General features: G+C 47.5%; 1 protein-coding gene across 7 annotated transcripts in view; it reads left to right on the top strand.

Annotated features, from left to right (window-relative positions):
• The window catches only part of LOC109883135 (protein Hook homolog 3-like), a 77,765-nt gene that overhangs the window by 7,558 nt on the left and 47,386 nt on the right, over nucleotides 1-22,821 (top strand). For 5 of the 7 annotated variants that reach the window (XR_004204942.1, XR_004204941.1, XR_004204940.1 and 2 more), the window contains exons 2-12: nucleotides 2,000-2,085; nucleotides 3,230-3,302; nucleotides 3,436-3,619; nucleotides 6,020-6,087; nucleotides 7,630-7,692; nucleotides 7,813-7,896; nucleotides 11,227-11,289; nucleotides 16,535-16,698; nucleotides 19,662-19,802; nucleotides 20,901-21,102; nucleotides 22,543-22,653. Coding sequence is in view for 4 of the 7 variants with exons in the window: in XM_031802285.1 (XP_031658145.1) it covers nucleotides 2,000-2,085; nucleotides 3,230-3,302; nucleotides 3,436-3,619; nucleotides 6,020-6,087; nucleotides 7,630-7,692; nucleotides 7,813-7,896; nucleotides 11,227-11,289; nucleotides 16,535-16,698; nucleotides 19,662-19,802; nucleotides 20,901-21,102; nucleotides 22,543-22,653 (1,239 nt within the window). In the remaining 3 variants the exon portion in view is untranslated. The remainder of the gene's footprint in view (nucleotides 1-1,999; nucleotides 2,086-3,229; nucleotides 3,303-3,435; nucleotides 3,620-6,019; nucleotides 6,088-7,629; nucleotides 7,693-7,812; nucleotides 7,897-11,226; nucleotides 11,290-16,534; nucleotides 16,699-19,661; nucleotides 19,803-20,900; nucleotides 21,103-22,542; nucleotides 22,654-22,821) is intronic. The other 2 variants (XM_031802286.1, XM_031802287.1) reach the window with 1 other exon arrangement.

The raw sequence follows: 22,821 nt of genomic DNA, 5'->3' as shown, positions 1-22,821 counted from the left end.
CATCCCTGGAGTATTAACATGTTATCAACAGAGAGAGAGAGAGAGAGGTCATCCCTGGAGTATTAACATGTTATCAACAGAGAGAGAGAGAGGTCATCCCTGGAGTATTAACATGTTATCAACATAGAGAGAGGTCATCCCTGGAGTATTAACATGTTATCAACAGAGATAGGTAATCCCTGGAGTATTAACATGTTATCAACAGAGAGAGAGAGAGAGAGAGGTCATCCCTGGAGTATTAACATGTTATCAACAGAGAGAGAGAGAGAGAGAGAGAGGTCATCCCTGGAGTATTAACATGTTATCAACAGAGAGAGAGAGAGAGGTCATCCCTGGAGTATTAACATGTTATCAACATAGAGAGAGAGGTCATCCCTGGAGTATTAACATGTTATCAACAGAGAGAGAGAGAGAGGTCATCCCTGGAGTATTAACATGTTATCAACAGAGAGAGAGAGAGGTCATCCCTGGAGTATTAACATGTTATCAACAGAGAGAGGTCATCCCTGGAGTATTAACATGTTATCAACAGAGAGAGAGAGGTCATCCCTGGAGTATTAACATGTTATCAACAGAGAGAGATAGAGAGGTCATCCCTGGAGTATTAACATGTTATCAACAGAGAGAGGTCATCCCTGGAGTATTAACATGTTATCAACAGAGAGAGAGAGAGAGGTCATCCCTGGAGTATTAACATGTTATCAACATAGAGAGAGAGGTCATCCCTGGAGTATTAACATGTTATCAACATAGAGAGGTCATCCCTGGAGTATTAACATGTTATCAACATAGAGAGAGAGAGAGGTCATCCCTGGAGTATTAACATGTTATCAACATAGAGAGAGAGGTCATCCCTGGAGTATTAACATGTTATCAACAGAGAGAGAGAGAGAGAGGTCATCCCTGGAGTATTAACATGTTATCAACAGAGAGAGAGAGGTCATCCCTGGAGTATTAACATGTTATCAACAGAGAGAGGTCATCCCTGGAGTATTAACATGTTATCAACAGAGAGAGAGAGAGGTCACCCCTGGAGTATTAACATGTTATCAACAGAGAGAGAGAGAGAGAGGTCATCCCTGGAGTATTAACATGTTATCAACATAGAGAGAGAGGTCATCCCTGGAGTATTAACATGTTATCAACAGAGAGAGGTCATCCCTGGAGTATTAACATGTTATCAACAGAGAGAGGTCATCCCTGGAGTATTAACATGTTATCAACAGAGAGAGGTCATCCCTGGAGTATTAACATGTTATCAACAGAGAGAGGTCATCCCTGGATTATTAACATGTTATCAACATAGAGAGAGAGGTCATCCCTGGAGTATTAACATGTTATCAACATAGAGAGAGAGAGAGGTCATCCCTGGAGTATTAACATGTTATCAACAGAGAGAGAGAGAGAGGTCATCCCTGGAGTATTAACATGTTATCAACATAGAGAGAGAGGTCATCCCTGGAGTATTAACATGTTATCAACATAGAGAGAGGTCATCCCTGGAGTATTAACATGTTATCAACAGAGAAAGAGAGAGAGGTCATCCCTGGAGTATTAACATGTTATCAACAGAGAAAGAGGTCATCCCTGGAGTATTAACATGTTATCAACATAGAGAGAGAGAGGTCATCCCTGGAGTATTAACATGTTATCAACAGAGAGAGAGAGAGGTCATCCCTGGAGTATTAACATGTTATCAACATAGAGAGAGAGGTCATCCCTGGAGTGGACAAAAGTGCTCTGTCTTTTACTAATTTCCTGCAAAGTCCCAAAAACCGACAAGTAGAAGACAGAGTAGCCTCAAGGCTCAACCTAATCGTTGTAGAGCTCCGCTCCATTTTTCCAAAAAAGAAGTTGGGAATGTACAGTGGCCATGTTTTGAGACTTTGTGAAGAGGGGAGATGTCAAGTAATGATGAATGTAATTTAAGGTTCGGTGGTTATCTCTGTAATATTTCATAGCAGGAAATGATTCTGTTTTTCTGTTCTTTTTCATCTAGATCCAGACGTTTGGATTGGAGGCACCATGCAGAACAGTGGACGATCTCACAAGTGGGATCGTCATGGCCCAGGCCCTACAAAAAATGTGAGTGTCAGTGGTTATATTTTGTTTAACCATCAAACCAACGTTTTAGTTGGTGTTGTGGCTAAGAGTTGTGGCTAAGAGTTGTGGCTAAGAGTTGTGGCTAAGAGTTGTGGCTAAGAGTTGTGGCTAAGAGTTGTGGCTAAGAGTTGTGGCTAAGAGTTGTGGCTAAGAGTTGTGGCTAAGGGTTGTGGCTAGGCCTGGTGGCTATGGGTTGTGTCTAAGCGTTCTTTCTAGACCTGGTGGCAAAGTGTTGTGGCTAGGTGTTGTGGCTAGGTGTTGTGGCTAGGTGTTGTGGCTAGGTGTTGTGGCTAGGTGTTGTGGCTGGGCGTTGTGGCTGGGCGTTGTGGCTGGGCGTTGTGGCTAGGCGTTGTGGCTATCCGTTGTGGCTGGGCGTTGTGGCTATCCGTTGTGGCCGGGCGTTGTGGCCGGGCCTTGTGGCCGCGCCTTGTGGCCGGGCCTTGTGGCCAGGCCTTGTGGCTAGGCGTTGTGGCCGGGCCTTGTGGCTGGGCCTTGTGGCCGGGCCTTGTGGCCAGGCCTTGTGGCTAAGAGTTGTGGCTAAGGGTTGTGGCTAGGCCTGGTGGCTATGGGTTGTGTCTAAGCGTTCTTTCTAGACCTGGTGGCAAAGTGTTGTGGCTAGGTGTTGTGGCTAGGTGTTGTGGCTAGGCGTTGTGGCTAGGCGTTGTGGTTAGGCGTTGTGGCTAGGCGTTGTGGCTAGGCGTTGTGGCTAGGTCTTGTGGCTGGGCGTTGTGGCTGGGCGTTGTGGCTGGGCGTTGTGGCTGGGCGTTGTGGCTGGGCGTTGTGGCTGGGCGTTGTGGCTGGGCGTTGTGGCTGGGCGTTGTGGCTGGGCGTTGTGGCTGGGCGTTGTGGCTGGGCGTTGTGGCTGGGCGTTGTGGCTGGGCGTTGTGGCTGGGCGTTGTGGCTGGGCGTTGTGGCTGGGCGTTGTGGCCGGGCGTTGTGGCCGGGCGTTGTGGCCGGGCGTTGTGGCCGGGCGTTGTGGCCGGGCGTTGTGGCCGGGCCTTGTGGCCGGGCCTTTCGGCCGGGCCTTGTGGCCGGGCCTTGTGGCCAGGCCTTGTGGCTAGGCGTTGTGTCTTATCTCTTCACTTTCTTTCTCCCATATGTGACCACTTACCTTTCTCTCCTCCAGAGACATCGTGTATTTCACTGACAACTGGATCAGTAGGATCAAGCCCGAGGTGGGAGATAACTGGCGGCTAAAGGTATGATGATGATGATGATGATGATGATGATGATCGTTTTAATACATTGTCTTTTTTTGTGCTGGTGCCATCTGCTCTAAAGCCCTTGTCAGTGTCACAGTCCCAATGTCACCTCTTCCCTCCTCCTTTTCAGATCAGTAATCTAAAGAAGGTGTTGAAAGGTATACTGGACTACAACCAGGAGGTCCTTCAACAGCAGATCAATGACTTCACCCTGCCAGACATCAACCTGATAGGAGAACACTCAGACGCTGCAGAGCTGGGCAGGATGCTGCAACTCATACTAGGCTGTGCTGTCAACTGTGAACAGAAACAAGGTCTGTCTGTCTGTCTGTCTGTGTCTGTCTGTCTGTCTGTCTGTCTGTGACTGTCTGTATCTGGTTTTGAGAATATCGCCATTTTATTTTTGCGCTGGTTTTCTGTACCTGCACCAAAACTCCAGGATGTCTTTCTTCATAGCTCTAGCTTAATAGGGAAGCCATTTTCATTTCAGGACTTTTATTTCTGAGATCTCTCCATGGCTCTCTCTTTGCAGCAGGTGAGCAATATGTTTGTCCTAGAGTTATTATTGGACACAGCCCTGTCCTAGAGACAGTACACAGCCTTGTCCTAGAGTCTAGAGACAGTACACAGCCTTGTCCTAGAGTCTAGAGACAGTACACAGCCTTGTCCTAGAGTCTAGAGACAGTACACAGCCTTGTCCTAGAGTCTAGAGACAGTACACAGCCTTGTCCTAGAGTCTAGAGACAGTACACAGCCTTGTCCTAGAGTCTAGAGACAGTACACAGCCTTGTCCTAGAGACAGTACACAGCCTGGTCCTAGAGTCTAGAGACAGTACACTGCCTTGTCCAAGAGACAGTAGACAGCCCTGTCCTAGAGTCTAGAGACAGTAGACAGCCTTGTCCTAGAGACAGTAGACAGCCTGGTCCTAGAGACAGTACACAGCCTGGTCCTAGAGACAGTACACAGCCTGGTCCTAGAGACAGTACACAGCCTGGTCCTAGAGACCGTACACAGCCCTGTCCTAGAGTCTAGAGACAGTACCCAGACTTGTCCTAGAGTCTAGAGACAGTACACAGCCTTGTCCTAGAGACAGTACACAGCCCGGTCCTAGAGACAGTACACAGCCCGGTCCTAGAGACAGTACACAGCCCGGTCCTAGAGACAGTACACAGCCCGGTCCTAGAGACAGTACACAGCCCGGTCCTAGAGACAGTACACAGCCCGGTCCTAGAGACAGTACACAGCCCGGTCCTAGAGACAGTACACAGCCCGGTCCTAGAGACAGTACACAGCCCGGTCCTAGAGACAGTACACAGCCCGGTCCTAGAGACAGTACACAGCCCGGTCCTAGAGACAGTACACAGCCCGGTCCTAGAGACAGTACACAGCCCGGTCCTAGAGACAGTACACAGCCCGGTCCTAGAGACAGTACACAGCCCGGTCCTAGAGACAGTACACAGCCCGGTCCTAGAGACCGTACACAGCCCGGTCCTAGAGTCTAGAAACCGTACACAGCCCTGTCCTAGAGTCTAGAAACCGTACACAGCCCTGTCCTAGAGTCTAGAGACCGTACACAGCCCTGTCCTAGAGTCTAGAGACAGTACACAGCCCGGTCCTAGAGTCTAGAGATAGTACACAGCCTGGTCCTAGAGACAGTACACAGCCTGGTCCTAGAGACAGTACACAGCCTGGTCCTAGAGACAGTACACAGCCTGGTCCTAGAGACAGTACACAGCCTGGTCCTAGAGACAGTACACAGCCTGGTCCTAGAGACAGTATACAGCCTGGTCCTAGAGACAGTATACAGCCTGGTCCTAGAGACAGTACACAGCCTGGTCCTAGAGACAGTACACAGCCTGGTCCTAGAGACAGTACACAGCCTGGTCCTAGAGACAGTACTCAGCCTGGTCCTAGAGACAGTACACAGCCTGGTCCTAGAGGCAGTACACAGCCTGGTCCTAGAGACGGTACACAGCCTGGTCCTAGAGACGGTACACAGCCTGGTCCTAGAGACGGTACACAGCCTGGTCCTAGAGACGGTACACAGCCCGGTCCTAGAGGCGGTACACAGCCCGGTCCTAGAGGCGGTACACAGCCCGGTCCTAGAGGCGGCACACAGCCCGGTCCTAGAGACGGCACACAGCCCTGTCCTAGAGACGGCACACAGCCCTGTCCTAGAGACGGCACACAGCCCTGTCCTAGAGACGGCACACAGCCCTGTCCTAGAGACGGCACACAGCCCTGTCCTAGAGACGGCACACAGCCCTGTCCTAGAGACGGCACACAGCCCTGTCCTAGAGACGGCACACAGCCCTGTCCTAGAGACGGCACACAGCCCTGTCCTAGAGACGGCACACAGCCCTGTCCTAGAGACGGCACACAGCCCTGTCCTAGAGACGGCACACAGCCCTGTCCTAGAGACGGCACACAGCCCTGTCCTAGAGACGGCACACAGCCCTGTCCTAGAGACGGCACACAGCCCTGTCCTAGAGACGGCACACAGCCCTGTCCTAGAGACGGCACACAGCCCTGTCCTAGAGACGGCACACAGCCCTGTCCTAGAGACGGCACACAGAGTTCAGTTGAGGAAGTGTGTAAGATGAGGCCTCCAGCTTATCTCACGTCTTCATCACATTCAGTTCTTGTCATTGTGACACTGCGCTTCTTAGACTGAACAAGTAGTCATTCGTGCTGTCTTCCTCTGCCCCTGTAGAATACATCCAGACCATAATGATGCTGGAGGAATCTGTTCAACACGTTGTCATGACAGCCATTCAAGAGGTAAGCCTTTGTAAACATTTCAGATGGCTGTGTGTTTTACTCTAGAGATCCATTTCCTGTGTCCTTATATGACATACTACACTGTGTAGAGTATCCATGTGTTATAACAGATGACATCACACTGTGCAGATTCTCCATGTGTTATAACAGATGACATCACACTGTGTAGAGTATCCATGTGTTATAACAGATGACATCAGACTGTGTAGAGTATCCATGTGTTATAACAGATGACATCACACTGTGTAGAGTATCCATGTGTTATAACAGATGACATCACACTGTGTGATCTCCATGTGTTATAACAGATGACATCACACTGTGTAGAGTATCCATGTGTTATAACAGATGACATCACACTGTGTAGAGTATCCATGTGTTATAACAGATGACATCACACTGTGTGATCTCCATGTGTTATAACAGATGACATCACACTGTGTAGAGTATCCATGTGTTATAACAGATGACATCACACTGTGTAGATTCTCCATGTGTTATAACAGATGACATCACACTGTGTAGAGTATCCATGTGTTATAACAGATGACATCACACTGTGTAGACTATCCATGTGTTATAACAGGTGACCTCACACTGTGTATGATCTCCATGTGTTATAACAGATGACATCACACTGTCTAGAGTATCCATGTGTTATAACAGATGACATCACACTGTGTAGATTCTCCATGTGTTATAACAGATGACATCACACTGTGTAGAGTATCCATGTGTTATAACAGATGACATCACACTGTGTATGATCTCCATGTGTTATAACAGGTGACATCACACTGTGTAGACTATCCATGTGTTATAACAGGTGACGTCACACTGTGTATGATCTCCATGTGTTATAACAGATGACATCACACTGTGTAGAGTATCCATGTGTTATAACAGGTGACGTCACACTGTGTATGATCTCCATGTGTTATAACAGATGACATCACACTGTGTAGAGTATCCATGTGTTATAACAGGTGACGTCACACTGTGTATGATCTCCATGTGTTATAACAGGTGACATCACACTGTGTAGACTATCCATGTGTTATAACAGGTGACGTCACACTGTGTATGATCTCCATGTGTTATAACAGGTGACGTCACACTGTGTAGAGTATCCATGTGTTATAACAGGTGACGTCACACTGTGTATGATCTCCATGTGTTATAACAGATGACATCACACTGTCTAGAGTATCCATGTGTTATAACAGGTGACGTCACACTGTGTATGATCTCCATGTGTTATAACAGGTGACATCACACTGTGTAGACTATCCATGTGTTATAACAGGTGACGTCACACTGTGTATGATCTCCATGTGTTATAACAGATGACATCACACTGTGTAGAGTATCCATGTGTTATAACAGGTGACGTCACACTGTGTATGATCTCCATGCGTTATAACAGATGACATCACACTGTGTAGAGTATCCATGTGTTATAACAGGTGACGTCACACTGTGTATGATCTCCATGTGTTATAACAGATGACATCACACTGTGTATGATTCTCTCTGTTGTAGCTAATGAGCAAAGAGTGTCCTGTAATGGGAGGAAACGACTCGTACGCTGACATCGATAGACAGGTGAGACGTTACAGAGAATGTTCTCTTGCTACATTACACAAACATCCTGTTATTTGTATTATCGGCCTTTTTACTTAGTATTTTTCCATGTTAATTCTGACATACTAGTTGTATTTTTAGCTGAAGAAGACGGTGGAGGATTTGAACGAGGCTCTAGCCACCAAGGAGGAGATCGCACAGAGATGTCACGAGCTGGACATGCAGGTTGGCCTTAAGTTTTGGGTTTATTCCTTTACGTGACCAATGTTGTCTCTGCCTTCAACTAGATACTGTACAGCCATGGTAGAAGGTCATGGGTTCACAACAATGTTGTCTCTGCCTTCAACTAGATACTGTACAGCCATGGTAGAAGGTCATGGGTTCACAACAATGTTGTCTCTGCCTTCAACTAGATACTGTACAGCCATGGTAGAAGGTCATGGGTTCACAACAATGTTGTCTCTGCCTTCAACTAGATACTGTACAGCCATGGTAGAAGGTCATGGGTTCACAACAATGTTGTCTCTGCCTTTAACTAGATACTGTACAGCCATAGTAGAAGGTCATGGGTTCACGATGTTGTCTCTGCCTTTAACTAGATACTGTACAGCCATAGTAGAAGGTCATGGGTTCACGATGTTGTCTCTGCCTTTAACTAGATACTGTACAGCCATAGTAGAAGGTCATGGGTTCACGATGTTGTCTCTGCCTTCAACTAGATACTGTACAGCCATAGTAGAAGGTCATGGGTTCACGATGTTGTCTCTGCCTTCAACTAGCTACTGTACAGCCATGGTAGAAGGTCATGGGTTCACGATGTTGTCTCTGCCTTTAACTAGATACTGTACAGCCATGGTAGAAGGTCATGGGTTCACGATGTTGTCTCTGCCTTTAACTAGATACTGTACAGCCATGGTAGAAGGTCATGGGTTCACGATGTTGTCTCTGCCTTTAACTAGATACTGTACAGCCATAGTAGAAGGTCATGGGTTCACAACAATGTTGTCTCTGCCTTCAACTAGATACTGTACAGCCATAGTAGAAGGTCATGGGTTCACGATGTTGTCCTATAGTTGAAAGTAAGTCAAACCTTTGTTATAATGGTTGATGGAATAAATATCCTCAGTACAATAGTTAAAACCTCCATATGAATACCAGGGGTAAAAGTTAACGGTTAAGGTCTTCACTGGTCTAATAAAATTGGACCCGTTCCTGAAATAAATCCGTGGCTTTCCCGCCCGATCCCGATATGCATAAGTACATTATTTATTTATTTATTTTTAAATGGAGACGCGTTTCTGAATGGACCTTGAGACCCGTTCCGTAAAGGCCTGTGGAAAAACAGAACCAAACAGACCAGTTCAGACCAGTTCAGACTGGTTCAGATCTGTGAGTAGAAAGAGGGAGAGAAAGTCACCTCCGACTGGGTCCTGCCAGCACCATCGATATAGGAACACCATTGGCCAAATGATCCACAGTTACTCGTCCTTAAAAACATCAAACGCAGCATTACAGTTTAAACTTCATTTGGCCCGAAGAAGAAAATGGCTCAACAGAATGAAACAAAAACATTTGTTGCCTATTTTAATAAAGAACCTGTTTAAAAACCTTGTTAAAAAACTTTTGAACAGACTTGGACTATATTGCAGCAATTACCAACAAAGGTGAGTGCCTACCTACCGTAGGCCCAACCCAACAAATGACGACAATAGGCTAATTATATTTATTTTATAACAGGCCTACTTTTAACCTGTCTTTAACTAAATCTTGAGCACAACATTAAAAAGAAGGTTCCAACTTAATTTAGCCAATGAAAATGTCTCATAAAAATTTAACAAAACTATTTTTGCATATTTAAAGAACTGTTCTAGATTCTTAAATAGGCATAAAATAGTAATAATGATATACAATAATAATAATAATGATTTAAAACTAATTATAATAAATACTATTGCATCAAACACAAGCTGCACACGTTCATTGGCCAACGTTCATCTCGTTTGTCCACCACAATATTAAAGCGTTTGTCCCCGAGGACATTCCACCGAGGACATTCCACTGGTCGTCTTCTTTTCACTGTCCTCGTTTTTCTCTAATTTATGTTTTCCTTCAATGAAAAAGGCCTCCATCTTCCCAGTCAACAGTAGCCTAGGTCAAGACTCCTTTCACTCTCTCTCCTCAGCAGCAGTGAGGTGAGCAGCCAGATCCGCTTTCAGCAGGACACATAAGCTATACGTTTTATTGAGTTGCAATTGGCTGACACAGATAACAAGCTCATGAACAGACGATGGGTCTGGTCGATAAATACCCTTTTAAAAAATGTTTTTTTTACACATACCCGAGACCCTTGGCAATTATATCAGACCCAACCCAGATCTGAGACAAAAGTCAGATTTTTAGGACCCGAATTTGGAGTCTGTTGGACCCATGAAGACTTCTTGGTGACAGTCCCCTTAATCGTGGTAGGACGGCATTCCATTTAGGCTCCCACCACTAAAACCAAACGTCATCTAGGGTTTCTTCATTCTGGTATTCTAGAACCGAGTACTGTGTTCACTATGTCTGTTCTCTCTTCTATTTGATAACATTGTCCTGGTCTATTCTCCTGTCCTGTTCTATTCTCCTGTCCTGTCCTGTTCTATTCTCCTGTCCTGTCCTGTTCTATTCTCGTGTCCTGTCCTGTTCTATTCTCGTGTCCTGTCCTGTTCTATTCTCCTGTCCTGTCCTGTTCTATTCTCCTGTCCTGTCCTGTTCTATTCTCCTGTCCTGTCCTGTTCTATTCTCCTGTCCTGTCCTGTTCTATTCTCCTGTCCTGTTCTATTCTCCTGTCCTGTCCTGTTCTATTCTCCTGTCCTGTCCTGTTCTATTCTCCTGTCCTGTCCTGGTCTATTCTCCTGTCCTGTCCTGTTCTATTCTCCTGTCCTGTCCTGGTCTATTCTCCTGTCCCGCTCTCCTGTCCCGTTCTATTCTCCTGTCCTGTCCTGGTCTATTCTCCTGTCCCGCTCTCCTGTCCCGTTCTATTCTCCTGTCCTGTCCCGTTCTATTCTCCTGTCCTGTCCCGTTCTATTCTCCTGTCCTGTCCCGTTCTATTCTCCTGTCCTGTCCCGTTCTATTCTCCTGTCCTGTTCTATTCTCCTGTCCTGTTCTATTCTCCTGTCCTGTTCTATTCTCCTGTCCTGTCCTGTTCTATTCTCCTGTCCTGTCCTGTTCTATTCTCCTGTCCTGTCCTGTTCTATTCTCCTGTCCTGTCCTGTTCTATTCTCCTGTCCTGTCCTGTTCTATTCTCCTGTCCTGTTCTATTCTCCTGTCCTGTTCTGTTCTATTCTCCTGTCCTGTTCTGTTCTATTCTCCTGTCCTGTTCTGTTCTATTCTCCTGTCCTGTCTTGTTCTATTCTCCTGTCCTGTTCTATTCTCCTGTCCTGTCCTGGTCTATTCTCCTGTCCCGCTCTCCTGTCCCGGTCTATTCTCCTGTCCTGTCCTGGTCTATTCTCCTGTCCCGTTCTATTCTCCTGACCTGTCTGCACTGAACCTCTATTACTCTGCCTTGCTTTGAAGGCTTTCCATGTACAGGAGCAGCGAGATAGACTGAGGTTAGAGTATATTGAACTAGAGGAGAGGGTAAATAACCTTTTTATTCCTAATTTCTCTCAGTCCTTGTCATTTGGCGTGTGAATTGAAAGCCCTGGATTTGAAGTGTGCTATCTGCTTCTATAACAGCATCTCCTGTTTGACATCCAGGCTCCTTTGACTGTGACTGCCTCCATAATGGCACCCTATTCACTCTGTAGTACAATACTATTGACCAGAGCGCTATGGGATGCCTTATGGGACCCTGGTCAAAAGTAGTGCACTATTTAGGGAGAAGTGTGCCATTTGGGACACAGCTTGTGTGGCGTATTCGTCAGCTGTCCTGTCATGCCCACCTCAGTTTTGTGTCTCACCAAGAACCACCCACCCTGCCCGTCCAGACTAATTCTCCTCCCCCTCCCCATGTTTACTTCCTAGTGTGTTACCAAGACGTCCCAATGGTAGGAAGTGCTTGGGTGCTTGGTTTTTGGTCTTGGCAGCAGTGTTCTGTCTCACCATTTTACATTATCATTTTACTCATTTAGTCAACATTCTTATCCAGAGCTACTTACAGGAGCAATTAGGGTTAAGTGCCATGCTCAAGGGGACGTTAACATATTTCACCTAGTCTGCTCAGGAATTCAAACCAGCGACCTTTCCATTACTGGCCCAACGCTCTTAACCTCTAGCCTAGAGAATAGAGCAGTAGAGAAACATACAGATGGCCAACGGGGGACCTCCTCAACAGATGGCCAACGGGGGACCTCCTCAACAGATGGCCAACGGGGACCTCCTCAACAGATGGCCAACGGGGGACCTCCTCAACAGATGGCCAACGGGGGACCTCCTCAACAGATGGCCAACGGGGGACCTCCTCAACAGATGGCCAACGGGGGACCTCCTCAACAGATGGCCAACGGGGGACCTCCTCAACAGATGGCCAACGGGGGACCTCCTCAACAGATGGCCAACGGGGGACCTCCTCAACAGATGGCCAACGGGGGACCTCCTCAACAGATGGCCAACGGGGGACCTCCTCAACAGATGGCCAACGGGGGACCTCCTCAACAGATGGCCAACGGGGGACCTCCTCAACAGATGGCCAACGGGGGACCTCCTCAACAGATGGCCAACGGGGGACCTCCTCAACAGATGGCCAACGGGGGACCTCCTCAACAGATGGCCAACGGGGGACCTCCTCAACAGATGGCCAACGGGGGACCTCCTCAACAGATGGCCAACGGGGGACCTCCTCAACAGATGGCCAACGGGGGACCTCCCAACAGATGGCCAACGGGGGACCTCCCCAACAGATGGCCAACGGGGGACCTCCCCAACAGATGGCCAACGGGGGACCTCCCCAACAGATGGCCAACGGGGGACCTCCCCAACAGATGGCCAACGGGGGACCTCCCCAACAGATGGCCAACGGGGGACCTCCCCAACAGATGGCCAACGGGGGACCTCCCCAACAGATGGCCAACGGGGGACCTCTCCAACAGATGGCCAACGGGGGACCTCTCCAACAGATGGCCAACGGGGGACCTCCCCAACAGATGGCCAACGGGGGACCTCCCCAACAGATGGCCAACGGGGGACCTCCCCAACAGATGGCCAACGGGGGACCTCTCCAACAGATGGCCAACGGGGGACCTTCCCAGCAGATGGCCAACGGGGGGGACCTCCCCAACAGATGGCCAACGGGGAGTTAATTTACTTGGCTGCCAACTGCCAGTGGACTCATTGGTCCTCTATGCAGTTCCACATCCACCTAGGTGGAGATCCATGCATTAGTTAGCATTTGCTTCTATGACAGAGTAGTAAGTCTATGACAGAGTAGTAAGTCTATGACAGAGTAGTAAGTCTATGACAGAGTAGTAAGTCTATGACAGAGTAGTAAGTCTATGACAGAGTAGTAAGTCTATGACAGAGTAGTAAGTCTATGACAGAGCAGTAAGGTATTGTGGCTGGAGACGAGAGTTCCTTAAGAACTTTCACTTTAAGATGTCTCTCTGGTGCCAGAAGGAATCACATGTTTGTTGTTGAACTGGTGTTTCACAGTGCAGTAGTTCTGTGTTTTAGGGTTAGGTGTTTCACAGTGCAGTAAGTCTGTGTTTTAGGGTTAGGTGTTTCACAGTGCAGTAACTCTGTATTCTAGGGCAAGGTGTTTCACAGTGCAGTAGGTCTCTGTGTTTTAGGGTTAGGTGTTTCACAGTTCAGTCTCTGTGTTTTAGGGTTAGGTGTTTCACAGTGCAGTAGGTCTGTATTCTAGGGTTAGGTGTTTCACAGTGCAGTAGGTCTCTGTGTTTTAGGGTTAGGTTTTTCACAGTGCAGTAGGTCTGTATTCTAGGGTTGGGTGTTTCACAGTACAGTACAGTGGGGGCCGAATACTTTCGCAAGGCACTGTAGGTCTGTATTCTAGGGTAAGGTGTTTCACAGTACAGTAGGTCTCTGTGTTTTAGGGTTAGGTGTTTCACAGTGCAGTAGGTCTGTGTTATAGGGTAAGGTGTTTCACAGTGCAGTAGGTCTCTGTGTTATAGGGTTAGGTGTTTCAAAGTGCGGTAGATCTCCGTGTTATAGGGTTAGGTGTTTCACAGTGCAGTAGGTCTCTGTTATAGGGTTAGGTGTTTCACAGTGCAGTAGGTTTCTGTCATAGGGTTAGGTGTTTCAAAGTGCAGTAGGTCTGTGTTATAGGGTTAGGTGTTTCACAGTGCAGTAGGTCTCTGTTATAGGGTTAGGTGTTTCACAGTGCAGTAGGTCTCTGTCATAGGGTTAGGTGTTTCACAGTGCAGTAGGTCTCTGTCATAGGGTTAGGTGTTTCACAGTACAGTAAGTCTGTATTCTAGGGTTAGGTGTTTCACAGTACAGTAAGTCTGTATTCTAGGGTTAGGTGTTTCACAGTGCAGTAGGTCTCTGTGTTATAGGGTTAGGTGTTTCACAGTGCAGTAGGTCTCTGTGTTATAGGGTTAGGTGTTTCACAGTGCAGTAGGTCTCTGTGTTATAGGGTTAGGTGTTTCACAGTGCAGTAGGTTTCTGTCATAGGGTTAGGTGTTTCAAAGTGCAGTAGGTCTGTGTTATAGGGTTAGGTGTTTCACAGTGCAGTAGGTCTCTGTTATAGGGTTAGGTGTTTCACAGTGCAGTAGGTCTCTGTCATAGGGTTAGGTGTTTCACAGTGCAGTAGGTCTCTGTCATAGGGTTAGGTGTTTCACAGTACAGTAAGTCTGTATTCTAGGGTTAGGTGTTTCACAGTACAGTAAGTCTGTATTCTAGGGTTAGGTGTTTCACAGTGCAGTAGGTCTCTGTGTTATAGGGTTAGGTGTTTCACAGTGCAGTAGGTCTCTGTGTTATAGGGTTAGGTGTTTCACAGTGCAGTAGGTCTCTGTGTTATAGGGTTAGGTGTTTCACAGTGCAGTAGGTCTCTGTGTTATAGGGTTAGGTGTTTCACAGTGCAGTAGGTCTCTGTTATAGGTTAGGTGTTTCACAGTGCAGTAGGTCTCTGTCATAGGGTTAGGTGTTTCACAGTGCAGTAGGTCTCTGTTATAGGGTTAGGTGTTTCACAGTGCAGTAGGTCTCTGTTATAGGGTTAGGTGTTTCACAGTGCAGTAGGTCTCTGTTATAGGGTTAGGTGTTTCACAGTGCAGTAGGTCTCTGTTATAGGGTTAGGTGTTTCACAGTGCAGTAGGTCTCTGTTATAGGGTTAGGTGTTTCACAGTGCAGTAGGTCTCTGTTATAGGGTTAGGTGTTTCACAGTGCAGTAGGTCTCTGTTATAGGGTTAGGTGTTTCACAGTGCAGTAGGTCTCTGTTATAGGGTTAGGTGTTTCACAGTGCAGTAGGTCTCTGTTATAGGGTTAGGTGTTTCACAGTGCAGTAGGTCTCTGTTATAGGGTTAGGTGTTTCACAGTGCAGTAGGTCTCTGTTATAGGGTTAGGTGTTTCACAGTGCAGTAGGTCTCTGTTATAGGGTTAGGTGTTTCACAGTGCAGTAGGTCTCTGTTATAGGGTTAGGTGTTTCACAGTGCAGTAGGTCTCTGTTATAGGGTTAGGTGTTTCACAGTGCAGTAGGTCTCTGTTATAGGGTTAGGTGTTTCACAGTGCAGTAGGTCTCTGTTATAGGGTTAGGTGTTTCACAGTGCAGTAGGTCTCTGTTATAGGGTTAGGTGTTTCACAGTGCAGTAGGTCTCTGTTATAGGGTTAGGTGTTTCACAGTGCAGTAGGTCTCTGTTATAGGGTTAGGTGTTTCACAGTGCAGTAGGTCTCTGTTATAGGGTTAGGTGTTTCACAGTGCAGTAGGTCTCTGTTATAGGGTTAGGTGTTTCACAGTGCAGTAGGTCTCTGTTATAGGGTTAGGTGTTTCACAGTGCAGTAGGTCTCTGTTATAGGGTTAGGTGTTTCACAGTGCAGTAGGTCTCTGTTATAGGGTTAGGTGTTTCACAGTGCAGTAGGTCTCTGTTATAGGGTTAGGTGTTTCACAGTGCAGTAGGTCTCTGTTATAGGGTTAGGTGTTTCACAGTGCAGTAGGTCTCTGTTATAGGGTTAGGTGTTTCACAGTGCAGTAGGTCTCTGTTATAGGGTTAGGTGTTTCACAGTGCAGTAGGTCTCTGTTATAGGGTTAGGTGTTTCACAGTGCAGTAGGTCTCTGTTATAGGGTTAGGTGTTTCACAGTGCAGTAGGTCTCTGTTATAGGGTTAGGTGTTTCACAGTGCAGTAGGTCTCTGTTATAGGGTTAGGTGTTTCACAGTGCAGTAGGTCTCTGTTATAGGGTTAGGTGTTTCACAGTCCAGTAGGTCTCTGTTATAGGGTTAGGTGTTTCACAGTGCAGTAGGTCTCTGTTATAGGGTTAGGTGTTTCACAGTCCAGTAGGTCTCTGTTATAGGGTTAGGTCGCTTTATCAGCTGTTAAGGTACATTTCACTTAAGCTGTCTGTTTTGATGAAGTCATACACAGTAGTTGGCTGTTTCTCAAACACCCCACTGCTGCTTGGCTTCTGTGTGGAGTGTGTTTGATCCTGCCATCACGTTGTTGAGAAGGCCACATAAAAGCATGTTGCCTAGTTTCCTCTGTACTAAGACTTTGTGGGTTTGGTTTTGTGTGCTTGCTTTTTTCCTGATTTGAAATCAATTGTTTGTGATCATAAAATGTGGTCATGAATTTTTTTTTTTTTGCTGTTGAAGAACAATTCAGATTTTAAATTACTGTACTTTTCATGTTTATGAAAGAGAAAAGTCAAATTTTCTTGTAAAGACTTTCAGTAAATCGCAGATGGTCGGTATGTGTAATGACAAATCTTCCCCACCAGGTGGCAGCGCTACAGGAGGAGAGGGGTAGTCTCCTGGCTGAGAACCAGATCCTCATGGAGCGTCTCAACCAGTCTGACTCCATAGAAGACCTGAACAGCCCTGTAGGACGTAGACACCTGCAGCTGCAGACACAGCTAGAACAGCTCCAGGAGGAGACCTTCAGGTAACACCCTTAGGTCCAGGCTGGGGTGGAGGAGGTCTTGGCAGGGAGGGAGATGGGGGTGGGGAGGGAGGGAGGTCCAGGAAGTGAAGAAGGGAGGTAGTGACGTACCTGGTTCTCAGCCCCACCTTAAGAACAGTATGAATGAGTTTCTCATTTACAAGGCAGTTTCATTCAGTTTCTGTCACAGATGCTTTGCTCGTTCCACCTTAAGATGCGTTGTGTTTCAGATGCGTTGTGTTTCAGATGCGTTGTGTTTCAGATGCGTTGTGTTTCAGATGCGTTGTGTTTCAGATGCGTTGTGTTTCAGATGCGTTGTGTTTCAGATGCGTTGTGTTTCAGATGCGTTGTGTTTCAGATGCGTTGTGTTTCAGATGCGTTGTGTTTCAGATGCGTTGTGTTTCAGATGCGTTGTGTTTCAGATGCGTTGTGTGTCAGATGCGTTGTGTGTCAGATGCGTTGTGTGTCAGATGCGTTGTGTGTCAGATGCGTTGTGTTTCAGATGCGTTGTGTTTCAGATGCGTTGTGTTTCAGATGCGTTGTGTTTCAGATGCGTTGTGTTTCAGATGCGTTGTGTTTCAGATGCGTTGTGTTTCAGATGAATACGGTGTACTTGAAAAGTATTCAGACCCCTTCACTTTTTACACATTTTGTTATGTTACAGTCTAAAATTTAATTTTATTAAATGTCCTCATACATCTACACACAAATACCTCATAATAACGACGCAAAAACAGTTGTTAAAATGTGTAAATATAAAACACATGAAAATATGACATTTACATCTTCAGACCCTTTACTCAGTACTTTGTCGAAGCACCTTACAGCCTCCAGTCTACTTGGGTATGACGCTACAAGCTTGGCACACCTGTATTTGGGGAGTTTCTCCCATTCTTCTCTGCAGATCCTCTCAAGCTCTGTCAGGTTGGATGGGGAGCGTTGCTGCACAGCTATTTTCAGGACTCTCCAGAAATATTAGATCGGGTTCAAGTCCAGGCTCTCAATGACATTCAGAGACTTGTACCGAAGCGTCTCCTGTGTTGTCTTGTCTGTGTGCTTAGGGTCGTTGTCCACACACACACACACACACACACACACACACACACACACACACACACATCTAAGTGAGGAATGTGTTCATTCAAAAGATGTTAGTGGATTGGATCAACTGAGACAGTCTTATTATTCTCCAGTCCAGACCCAGGCCTGTATTAATAAGACCTGGGCCTGTATTAATAAGACCCGGGTCTGTGTTAATAAGACCTGGGCCTGTATTAATAAGACCTGGGCCTGTATTAATAAGACCCGGGTCTGTGTTAATAAGACCTGGGCCTGTATTAATAAGACCTGGGCCTGTATTAATAAGACCCGGGCCGGTATTAATAAGACCTGGGCCGGTATTAATAAGACCTGGGCCTGTATTAATAAGTATTAACCTGGGCCTGTATTAATAAGTATTAACCTGGGCCTGTATTAATAATTATTAACCTGGGCCTGTATTAATAAGACCTGGGCCGGTATTAATAAGTATTAACCTGGGCCTGTATTAATAAGCGGTTCTCTATTATTCTCCAGACCTGGGCCTGTATTAATAAGTATTAACCTGGGCCTGTATTAATAGGCGGGTCTCTATTATTCTCCAGACCTGGGCCTGTATGAATAAGTATTAACCTGGGCCTGTATTAATAAGACCTGGGCCTGTATTAATAAGACCTGGGCCTGTATTAATAAGACCTGGGCCTGTATTAATAAGACCTGGGCCTGTATTAATAAGACCTGGGCCTGTATTAATAAGACCTGGGCCTGTATTAATAAGACCTGGGCCTGTATTAATAAGCTGTAGATAATAGATATTAATAAAGCTTCTCGGAGTAGGAGTACTGGTCTAGGATCAGTTCTCCCTTGACACCACGGTGTCTGGTTCACCACAGGACCTTGGGCCATCACCACGGTGTCTGGTTCACCACAGGACCTTGGGCCATCACCACGGTGTCTAATCCACCACAGGACCTTGGGCCATCACCACTGTGTCTGGTTCACCACAGGACCCTGGGCCATCACCACGGTGTCTGGTTCACCACAGGACCCTGGGCCATCACCACGGTGTCTGGGTCACCACAGGACCTTGGGCCTTCACCACAGTGTCTGGGTCACCACAGGACCTTGGACCATCACCACAGTGTCTGGTTCACCACAGGACCCTGGGCCATCACCACGGTGTCTGGTTCACCACAGGACCTTGGGCCATCACCACGGTGTCTGGTTCACCACAGGACCTTGGGCCATCACCACGGTGTCTAATCCACCACAGGACCCTGGGCCATCACCACGGTGTCTAATCCACCACAGGACCCTGGGCCATCACCACGGTGTCTGGTTCACCACAGGACCCTGGGCCATCACCACGGTGTCTGGTTCACCACAGACCTTGGGCCATCACCACGGTGTCTGGTTCACCACAGGACCTTGGGCCATCACCACGGTGTCTGGTTCACCACAGGACCCTGGGCCATCACTGAGAGAGTCACTGGGTGACTATGGCAGCGTTTCCCAAACGAGGGGTGCACGTTTCGATTTTTACCTTACCTTTACCTTTACCTGATTCAAATGATCAAAGATTGATGATCATTTCAATCAGCTGTGTAGTGAAAGGGGCAAAAACCAAAACTTGCACCCCTGCATCCCAGGCCCGAGTTTGGGAAACACTGGACTATGGGTTTGGGCACTCATCCATAAATGGTCATTGTCGGTCTGGGGCATTTTCTGTGGCTCCTGGTACCCCCACCCCCACGGACCAACTGAGCACAACGTCCTCAAACAACCTCAAAATGTAAACTTCGCCAGCTCGAAATCTCAAGTTGAAGTTTTTGAGGCACTGAGTGACCTGTGAGTTTGTGTATCTGTCATCAGTTGTGGTTTCGGTTTGGACTGAGGTGTACGTTTCTCTCTCTCTGGGGTGTCTGCAGGCTGGAGGCAGCGAAGGATGACTATCGTATCCGCTGTGAGGAGTTGGAGAAGGAGCTGACAGAGCTGAGAGGACAGAATGAAGAGCTCACCTCCCTGGCTGACGAGGCCCAGACACTGAAGGATGAAATGGATGTACTCAGGTAGGAACTACACCCTAACCCCTACACGCTAGACCCTAACCCCTACACCTTAACGACCCTACACCCTAACCCCTACATCCTAACCTCCCTACATCCTAACCCCCTTCACCCTAACACCCTTCACCCTAACTCCTACACCCTAACCCCTACACCCTAACCTCCCTACACCGTAACCCCCTTCACCCTAACCCCCTTCACCCTAACCCCTCCACCCTACCCCCTACTTTCTAACCTCCTTCACCCTAACCTCCTTCACCCTAACCCCTACATCCTACACCCTAACCCCCGACACCCTAACCCCCGACACCCTAACCTCTACACCATAACCACTACACCCAAACCCCTACACCCTAACCCCTACACCCGAACCCCTACATTCTAGCCTCCTTCACCCTAACCCCTACACCATAACCCCTACACCCTAACCCTCCTACACCCTAACCTCTACACCATAACCCCTACACCCTAACCCCCCTACACCCTAACCCCTACACCCTACACCCTAACCCCCCTACACCCTAACCCCCCTACACCCTAGCCCCCCTACACCCTAGCCCCCCTACACCCTAACCCCTACACTCTAACCGCTAACCTCCCTACACCCTAACCTCTACACCCTAACCTCTACACCCTAACCTCTACACCCTACACCCTAACCCCTACACCCTAACCCCCCCTACACCCTACACCCTAACCCCTCTACACCCTAACCCCTCTACACCCTAACCCCTAACCCCTACACCCTAACCCCTACTCCCTAACCTCTACACCCTAACCCCTCTACACCCTAACCCCCCTACACCCTAACCCCTACTCCCTAACCTCTACACCCTAACCCCTCTACACCCTAACCCCCCTACACCCTAACTCTAACACGACTGTTCCTCTATTTTTCATGGTTGGGGTCAATCCAATTGGAATTTCAGTTTTAATTTGGAATTGACCCCAAGCAAGGTAACGCTCAAGAATGAGTTGACCCAGCTAGCAAGCATGTCGTGGTTCACTAGGGGCCTGCCATCGACATAGTTGTCAGCCCACTGACGACACTACAACGTTTTGTATAGACACTAACCCTTAGCTCGTGTTTGTGTCACACAGACACTCGTCAGACAAGGTGTCCAAGCTGGAGGTCATGGTGGAGTCGTATAAGAAGAAGCTGGAGGACCTGGGAGATCTGAGGAGACAGGTCAAGCTGTTGGAGGAGAAGAACACTCTGTACATGCAGAACACTGTCAGCCTGGAGGAAGAAGTACGCAAGGCCAACACCACGAGAGGACAGCTGGAGTCCTACAAGAGACAGGTATGGATAGAGACTGAACACCACTACACACACAGAGAGATGGGTATGGATAGAGACCGAACACCACTACACACACAGAGAGATGGGTATGGATAGAGACCGAACACCACTACACACACACACAGAGAGATGGGTATGGATAGAGACCGAACACCACTACACACACAGAGAGACGGGTATGGATAGAGACCGAACACCACTACACACACAGAGAGATGGGTATGGATAGAGACCGAACACCACTACACACACAGAGAGATGGGTATGGATAGAGACCGAACACCACTACACACACAGAGAGATGGGTATGGATAGAGACCGAACACCACTACACACACACACAGAGAGATGGGTATGGATAGAGACCGAACACCACTACACACACAGAGAGACGGGTATGGATAGAGACCGAACACCACTACACACACAGAGAGATGGGTATGGATAGAGACCGAACACCACTACACACACAGAGAGATGGGTATGGATAGAGACCGAACACCACTACACACACAGAGAGATGGGTATGGATAGAGACCGAACACCACTACACACACACACAGAGAGATGGGTATGGATAGAGACCGAACACCACTACACACACACACAGAGAGATGGGTATGGATAGAGACCGAACACCACTACACACACACACAGAGAGATGGGTATGGATAGAGACCGAACACCACTACACACACACACAGAGAGATGGGTATGGATAGAGACCGAACACCACTACACACACAGAGAGATGGGTATGGATAGAGACCGAACACCACTACACACACACACAGAGAGATGGGTATGGATAGAGACCGAACACCACTACACACACAGAGAGAGATGGGTATGGATAGAGACCGAACACCACTACACACACAGAGAGATGGGTATGGATAGAGACCGAACACCACTACACACACACACAGAGATGGGTATGGATAGAGACCGAACACCACTACACACACAGAGAGATAGGTGTGGATAGAGACCGAACACCACTACACACACACAGAGACCGGTATGGATAGAGACCGAACACCACTACACACACAGAGAGACAGGTATGGAAAGAGACTGAACACCACTACACACACAGAGAGACTGGTATGGATAGAGACTGAACACCACTACAAACACACAGAAAGACCGGTATGGATAGAGACTGAACACCACTACACACCACTACAAACACACAGAGAGACCGGTATGGATAGAGACCGAACACCACTACAAACACACAGAGAGACCGGTATGGATAGAGACCAAACACCACTACAAACACACAGAGAGACCGGTATGGATAGAGACTGAACACCACTACAAACATACAGAGAGACAGGTTAACATACTGTCCTTGTTGTCCCCAGGTGGTAGAGACTGAACACCACTACAAACACACAGAGAGACAGGTTAACATACTGTCCTTGTTGTCCCCAGGTGGTAGAGCTGCAGAACAAGCTGTCTGAGGAGTCTAAAAAGACAGACAAGATGGAGTTTGAATACAAGAGACTCAAGGAGAAGGTGGACTCTCTCCAGAAAGAAAAGGATGTAGGTGTTACAATGGTTCATTTCACTTTACACTACTGTACAGAACTACAGGTTGACCTTCACTTTACTGTACAGAACTACAGGTTGACCTTCACTTTACAGTACTGTACAGAACTACAGGTTGACCTTTACTTTACAGTACTGTACAGAACTACAGGTTGACCTTCA

The sequence above is a fragment of the Oncorhynchus kisutch genome, linkage group LG23 (genome assembly GCF_002021735.2).
Source record: "Oncorhynchus kisutch isolate 150728-3 linkage group LG23, Okis_V2, whole genome shotgun sequence".
In the NCBI taxonomy this organism is placed as follows: Eukaryota; Metazoa; Chordata; class Actinopteri; order Salmoniformes; family Salmonidae; genus Oncorhynchus; species Oncorhynchus kisutch.
The sequence above is the reverse complement of the archived record's forward strand: the minus strand, read 5'-3'. Positions and strand labels throughout refer to the sequence as shown.